Raw genomic sequence first — 8,020 nt, 5'->3', positions numbered from 1 at the left:
TGTGACACGCAGCATATGTCCTCCCAGTGCATTGAGTTCATTAAGTCACACTCCACTGGTCAGGAAATGACCCCACTGACGGACCCTTGTTACCATCGCAATCAAGGCAGCAGCAGAGACTGCAAGCAGTGACCTCCAGAAGATGTTTTTTAACGAGGAAAATAGCACTTGTTGGGCTTGCAGTAATTCTATAATTAAGTAGAATTTAAGGAATGTCTCAACTTTTACCACATTTTTTGTATGAGCAATAAAAAAAAATACAAAAATAATGTGACATCTTTAATTTGAAATTTCAAGTGATTCAAGAATTTGAAACCGAAGAATAATACAACAATATTGCAATAATTGAGCACACACTGTCATACATAACCACTAAAACTTGCGCCACCATAACAACAAGTAGATGGGACAATTTGACTGTTAGGAACTGCAAGGAACAATTTAACTGTACACTTCTTACAAACATCTTCAATATTTTTGAACAAATGCTACAATTTACAAATGCATGTATCATAATATTCTGAACAAACACAGTCTGATTGACACACTCACACACGAGGATTTCAGAATTCTTCTCACGGTCATGAAAGATGAGAGATGCAACACATGGAAGTAATTCATTACAGAAGTTACGCTTTCGAAACTGACGGATGTTCCTTAGTCTGAACCAATTGCGTCTATCTTTCCAATTAGTTTATTGTGCTGTCGTCCTTTGGGATCATCCACTGTTTGTCTAGCTCTGCTCCACAGAGAAGTTGGATTCAGATCTGCAACAACAAAAAAGTAAGACGCATATAATCAAACTTCCTTTGATGAAGGCAGCTCAAAATTTAGAGGGGTGACTTTACAGGTCTTGGTGCTTTTCGATCATGTGGTTGTTATACTCCAGCACCGGAGGGATGCTCTCCTCCTCCTCCTCCTCGGGGACCTGCAAGCCCCCAACACACAAACAAGCTCAACATCAGCAGCATTTTTCCCAGAGCAACACCTCAGAGTCGCTCACGCAGCATGAGCGCCATCTGGCGGTAAGGAAGCGCACTCACCTCCCAGTAGACTTCATCGTCGAAGCAGTTGTCATCAGCAGGGTCGCCCCAAATTGGGATCCTGAGGATAAGACCTAGAAAAAAACAAAATGCAGTGTCACAACCAATCATCAAAGACCTTCAGCATATTGCGTGCACCTATATTTTTTTCTACTATACTACTGTAATCTAACTTTGGTCATGATGGTGGCACTGTACTTGGAGATTACTTTTTTTTTCCAGGAGGGTTCTTGGTGTAAAAAAGTTTTCAAACCACTGCATTAGACTACTTCATGTACAGTATAGAGTCCAACTCACCGACGAGCGCTCCTCCTACGAGTCCAAAAGCGATAGCAACACACGTGCCAGCAGCCTGGAAGCCACCTTGCGTGCCCACAGATCTGCCAGCAAACTCGTCTTCAAAGTCAAAGGTGTCGATCAAACTGGAGAAAAGCAAAGTCACGTTTAGTCTCGTAAAGCTTCCATCACGCTCGGCTATTTTTGCCTATGCCAGACATTCAGTCAGTGACAGATGTGTGAGTGTGCAAGTAGCTTACCCCTGAGCGCTGTAGACACTTTCAGTGGCTGCAGCAGCAACAATTGCGCCAGTAAAGCCACCCAGCATGCCCGGAAGAGCGTGCAAGTTGTGCACACCACATGTGTCCTGCAGCTTCAGGTATTTTTCAAGGAAGGGCTGAGGATGATGCAGTAAGTTTTGTTATTACATTTGAACTTTTGTTTTTTTTTAACGATCAAATGCCAGTTTTTTATCAAAGCAAATTCCCACAAAATAAAAATCTGTCTGAAATGTACATTTATCAGTTTGTTTTTATTTTTAATTGTATGTATATTCCCATATATCCAACTTCTAACTAATAAATTTAGTGCTATAGTAACACTACCACAAAAAAAGTCCAGCTACCATTGACAGATTTTCAAAATTGCATGCCGTTATTAATAGTCATGTTTGAAAATAGCGTGCATGCTGCATATGTGTGTGTACATGTGGGAGGGTGATTAGCTACATTCAGATCTGGCTCCCAGTTTTAAAGCTGCAAACTGAAGGAATGAACATGTCACGTTGAATTTGGAGGAGACCCGGCAAACTCACCGTGATGAAAAGGTATCCGAAAGTCGAGATGATACCAGTGAGGAAGCCCACAATGAGCGCTCCGTACGGCATGATCATGAACTCAGCCGCAGTTCCCATAGCAACGCCGCCAGCCAAAGTGGCATTCTGAATATGCACCTATCAGATGGAAGGTTACATTAGTCATGACTTCCTCACGTGTTGTTTTTCAACTCCTGAAGCTTACCATGTCTAGTTTGCCTCTCTTTTGCGACGCGCTCGATATGGCGACTGTGGTGAGGACGGATGACGCCAGGGCGATGTATGTGTTGATGGCGGTTCTGTGCTGACCGGCGCCGTGATCTGTGATGGCCGAGTTGAAACTGGGCCAGAACATCCACAGGAACAATGTACCTGTGAGACGGGACAAATCGAACGTCAGCCGCTGGCTGGCACCTTGAAATGTCGTCCGCGTGAGCAAATGACTTGTACCGATCATGGCAAACACATCCGAGTGGTACACCGATCCATTCAGCCGTTTGCTTAGTTTAAGTTTTGGTCGGTACAGCACCCAGGAGATGGCCAGACCGTAATATCCCCCGAAGGCGTGAATCACCATGGAGCCCCCAGCATCTCTGCACTGTTAAAAATATTCCCGTCAGCATTATGACTCTTCAAATGATCTTTCTTTGAAAAGAATGTTACGAAAGGCCCTCAAGCGTCACACTATTTACAATAATTGTCCTGAAGACTTACGTGCAGGAGGTCAAGGATGATGTACTCCTCTACGGCAAAGAGCGTGACACCAAACAAGGTGAAAACCAACGTCTGGACAGGACTGACTTTACCCAGCAAGGCACCGTAGGCAATCAGAGAGCCGGCGCAGCAAAAGTCGGCATTGATCAAACTGAAAGAAACATTGAGAAAAAAAAATCAACAAGTCACCTCATATTACTGCAGTTGCCAAACTTGAAGGTGTGGTTTTCAAAATTACTACAAGATTCCTCTCTGGACTTTGAACAGAATGAGACACATGACAGAAGCTATTTCACATAATTATGGTGGAGTTAAAAAAGCTTGAGTTCAAAGAAAAGCAAGTCAAAGGTCTTCTTTGTCAAAAGCATTCCTCTCACCTCTCTACTCCGATGGTAATTTTTCCAGTATTTGGGTCCAGGGCATGGAACCAGCCCTGCATGAGGAGAGCCCACTGCAGGCCAAAGGCGGCAATCAGGAAGTTGAAGCCCACTCCACTAAAGCTGTAACGCTTCAGGAAGGTCATCAGGAAACCGAATCCGACAAAGATCATGACGTGGACGTCCTGGAAACCTACAAATGCAAACACGTCGTCCATGTTGAATTGTATCTTATTATTATTATTGGCAGAAACATGGAATCATGTGAATTACCTAGTTTCCACCAACAAATAATAATAATAATAATGATAATTATAAATGTATAAAATATGATAAAAAAAAACGTTTTAAAAAAATTTCCCCCACATTTTTTAAAATTCAATTTAAGAATCTATAATATTTTCTCCCCTATTGTGAAACACTTGGAATTCCTTTGACAACCCGGCATTTTTTTTGTCTTCTTTTCTATTATTATGCAGTGCAAAACAATGTCCAAACAATTTTTTTTTGCAATGGTATTTTTAAAAAGACACTTACTGGGATATCTGAAGTAGAAGTCATTCTCAATATCGCTGGTGATGTTATTTTCTTCTTTGAATTCCTCCCAGTGAGCGTCTGACTCGTCATCGTAGCGGATGAACACTCCAAAGAGGACAACCATCGCAATCTGCCACACGAAGCAGACAGCGGGCAGGCTGACCCGCACGTTGGTGTTCTTTCGGACATTGCTGATGGCCTCGCAGCAGTTCCCCATGGTGACCCGACCTGATGATGCTGGCTCAGCTGGTGCCTGAGATGCAGTTGCATGGCGGCCCGTATATTTATAAAGAGACCTGAGGAGGGGGTGTGTCCTGCTTCTTGAAAACACATGGACAGGTGCACACCTCACCTGGGAGCAACATTCCTAACAAGAACAGGACGCTCAGCAGGACTGGCTCAAATTAACACAGGCAATTTATTTTACCGTAATTGTGGACCTTCATATGTAAAGTTTGCATATTACTGTATGCAAGGATAACACAGTAACAGTTACATCACATCAATTATGGAAAGAGTTTCCACATGATCAAATGGTTTTTATCAAGCATTTCTGTGGGTCTTTTTTAAATGGATTTGGGTTGGTCAATGTAATTGAATGTACGCACTTGCCAAGCTATCTCGCTCCGCTTGCTCGGTGACCGTCTGGCGTAGGTCTGAGCGCCCGCTGGGCCTGCTACATCCTTCAGATGACTCCCAAGTGGCCTATTGTGGTTAATTTGACTAAATTACTAGGGTTCGGTTCAGTTTCCTTTGCTTGGCTTGAATAAATCTAATTTAATTAGCGTAGTACAATTTATTTACCTAGAGCAAGCCCACAGTCACATGGAGAAGATCCAAACACCCCAGAGGTAGGCCAGAGCCTGGCTTTGAAGTCACAACCTCGAAGGTTTTACATCACGTCGAATGACTTTCAAGCGTAGAAACATGATTTCCTCGTGTTATTTCAACGTGAATGAAACTATTGCATAAAGTCAATAAAATTTCATGCCAATTCCACTTGATTGAACGGTTTTCACATCACAAATGTGAAATTAGTGATTGGAAATGAAACAGGCAGCTGGTATCTGTTTTTGTGTCTGTGTATAATTTAAAAGTTATTCAGCATTTTCTTTGGATCGGCCTGGTATTTAATCCGCCTATTATAGAAAGGAATTTACGTAATGACTTCCTCATGTGTTGTAGAGTCCATTCACGTGTTTACTGGCTGTTTGCGTCTTCACTACTATTCCAAAAAAAGGGGCTGTTGGGCAACATCACGATGTCGAGATTACACATCAAGCACTTGTCACATGCTGGAGAACCTGGTTTTGTTTGTGACTTTCCAGATTCCAGATCATATCTGTTTCCTTCATGCGCTCATTTGTCAATTCATTATGTAAGACGTGTCTCTGAGAAGATTCAACCTTCAGATCAGGTGACTTTGAACACTTGTTTCTACATTATTACAATTTCTATTAGAAATGCACACATGGTAAAGTGGCGAGGCAGATGAAACCACTGAGGTGCCTTTGAGACTTTCCTATCTCCAAAAGGACCAGGTGTTCACAAGCCAGGATGGGCCAAAGTTCAAGGTTCTTATACAACTGTCCAACATTTCTCCAATATAAAACTGCAAGTAATTTAGGGATTTCATCATCTACCATCCAGAATACTAGTTTCAGAGAATCTGTAGAAAGTGTCTAGGGGTGGCCCACTGCCATCCCTGTCCACCATTTAGATCCACCTCTGCTGGCCGTAAATCCATGAAGTCTTGGGGTTGTTCAGGCAAATCCTTTTGTTCTTTTCCAACAAGTGTCAATAAGTCACAACTCCTTACATGTCTGCATTGTGTCACATGCTGAGAGGTTAGCGCAATAAGAAAATACCACGAGTAGCAGACTTGGCCATAAAATGTTTGTCCAATGACTCAACGTTGCATAACACAACAAGAGGAATGAGCCTCTAATGCAGGAACGCAGCAGACTGGATTATACATTCAAACACCTAAGTTTGAATGGGTTCAAGTTGAGGCCCTCAAGTACCTTGAGAACAAAGTCATCCAAGCACTATTTGACGGACATTGAGCATAATCCAGTCTCTACTTCAGATATTATCTTGGTTTGCACTTTTTTTTGAGAAACATGAAAAAAAATCAACAAAAGACATGTACTAAATTCAAAGGCTTCTTTTTTCATGATATTGATGTACTAAAATCAAGACGCTACATCAATACAAGCTCCCAAGAGAGACGGCGACAAAATTAAACTTTGGAAATCAGATGCGAAATAAGTATGACTCCGATTGGTCGACATTCCCATCACAGTAAACAGCAACCTTTAGAATTCATAACAAACAACAATAACAACTAAGAACTTTTTGAAAAAGGGAGGGCCTCAGCAGGTATGAAAACTATTCACGCTAATGTGCAAATGATACAAAGTCACCTTCAAATATTTCACCTGGGTCTTTGCACATGTGACAGTGGGGCTGTATGGAGGTTTCAGATGTTATCTTAAGTTGTACATTCCGCACTTCTCCTCCATCACATGGCTTTTGCATGGGCTGGGGAATGATGCCTTGAGAGATATTAGCAGCGCCTATCAATCAGCGTGCAAGACACACACCAATGAAATTCAGCAATTACGAAAACAAAGCATGTCCGTTCCTTTGCTTCTGCATTTGAGTGTCGGGTGTTGTCATGATTTATGATGATAATCATCATCATGGGGCCTCAGTCGCGTCGCTGCCAAAGCGTCACATGGACTGCAGTGGAATTTCGACGGTCTCCAATAATGGGAGAAACTTTCTTCACGCACCTGAGACATGTGGCCTCAAAGACCTCTCTGGGACTTTAAAGTATTTTTGAAATTAGAGTGGGATAAGTTAATTCTGAAAAACAGCATTGTTACAGAACGTTTGCGCTTGTTCTCAAATATTCCCTCTGAAAATGAAAGCAAGCGAGTTGGCATTATTTCACAGCTTAATCTGACACCTGAAACTAGATGGATGTTTCTGATGCAGAAATGATCTTAAAAGCGTAGTTCATCAAATGACTGTTGATTAGAATGAAGGCACTGAGGCACTTCAGTTATAATAAGTGTTCCGACAAGAGTGACTAAGCAAATTGAAATTTGAAAAGGAACATTGCTGGCAGATGCCAGAGAGATACGAGAACGACAGGCAGATGTCTCTGAGCTCAGCGAGGATGATGTGACATGAAGATAACCTTAGTCAGGATCAGAATAGGAGAGCTTTGCGGTGTCACGTGGTCTAGCACTCGCACAAAAACACGCATACACACGAATGCACACAGCCTCATGTTTGTCAGGACCAAACACAGGTGACCCTCTCGCCGTTATTGTTACTCTTTCTCTCAGCTAAACAATTAGGAAAATGCCATTGCGATACATGGATTTTGTCATATCTTATATATATGAACGTTTATGTATACACATATATTTAGACACGTGTATATGACTATTTACAAAAAACAAAATTCTGATCAAAATTTTTTTTATTTCTGATTTGTTTAGACTTAGACCTAGCAATAATTCCACATCAAATACTACAAATAACACCTCAAGGTGAGAATAGGCCTAACATTGAAAATATGACACTGTATTTAGTCATTCCTTTTCTTGTTCTGTCTCTCTCTCAATATGTTACATATTTTTGAATGATTTTGTATTATTTTGAAGTTTGTTTATAAAAATAAGAACCTTGACTAAAACTGAGTAAAAAACATGCCTAAGGTGTGCATATGTAGTATTTAAAAGAATATAAATACCCCCTAGGCAGAAATATTATACAAACAATGTTAAAATATAGCAACAACTGTAATAACAATTACGGGGGGGAAAAATCTGCACTCCACTTAGGCTGCAAACACTGAACAAAGATTTAGTGGTGGTTTATTGTACATTTTGGATAATCCTGCTAACTAATGGCAGGACATGACAAAATACACCAATCAAAACAGCATAGTGCTGTGCTTTCCCACCCCCCACCCCTCAATTTAATTGTAAGTAAAATATTTATTGTTTATCTGTAAGGAAGGTGGAAATTATACATACTGATACTTTGCAATTAATGATGCTTCATCTTAAAGGCCAGGTCATGGTATTCATTCACGCCCTGTAATTTAGTCAAAGAGGTTGGAAGGGAGAAGAACAGAATGTTCTCTTAAGGGCAGTTTAAAGCAGCTGCCGGCAATAGCAGCCAACAGCACTTCTCAGGTCAAGGGTCAAAATGAACAAACATGTATACGATGTGCATCC

At 41.3% G+C, this 8,020-nt stretch overlaps 1 protein-coding gene across 1 annotated transcript; it reads right to left on the bottom strand.

Moving 5' to 3' along the window:
* Positions 1-266: 266 nt before the first annotated feature.
* Positions 267-4,039, bottom strand: LOC125967599 (ammonium transporter Rh type C). Its single transcript, XM_049718804.2, has 11 exons — positions 3,762-4,039; positions 3,225-3,417; positions 2,848-2,998; positions 2,584-2,731; positions 2,339-2,505; positions 2,134-2,271; positions 1,580-1,716; positions 1,341-1,465; positions 1,044-1,117; positions 849-928; positions 267-767 (listed from the first exon to the last, which is right to left on the bottom strand). The coding sequence occupies exons 1-11, from the start codon at positions 3,976-3,978 to the stop codon at positions 734-736; spliced, it is 1,464 nt and encodes a 487-aa protein (XP_049574761.1). The 5' UTR covers positions 3,979-4,039; the 3' UTR covers positions 267-733.
* Between the last annotated feature and the right edge of the window lie 3,981 nt (positions 4,040-8,020).

The sequence above is a fragment of the Syngnathus scovelli genome, chromosome 4 (assembly GCF_024217435.2).
Source record: "Syngnathus scovelli strain Florida chromosome 4, RoL_Ssco_1.2, whole genome shotgun sequence".
Taxonomy (NCBI): Eukaryota; Metazoa; Chordata; class Actinopteri; order Syngnathiformes; family Syngnathidae; genus Syngnathus; species Syngnathus scovelli.
Note: the sequence above shows the minus strand (reverse complement) of the source record. Positions and strands in the feature narration are given on the sequence as shown.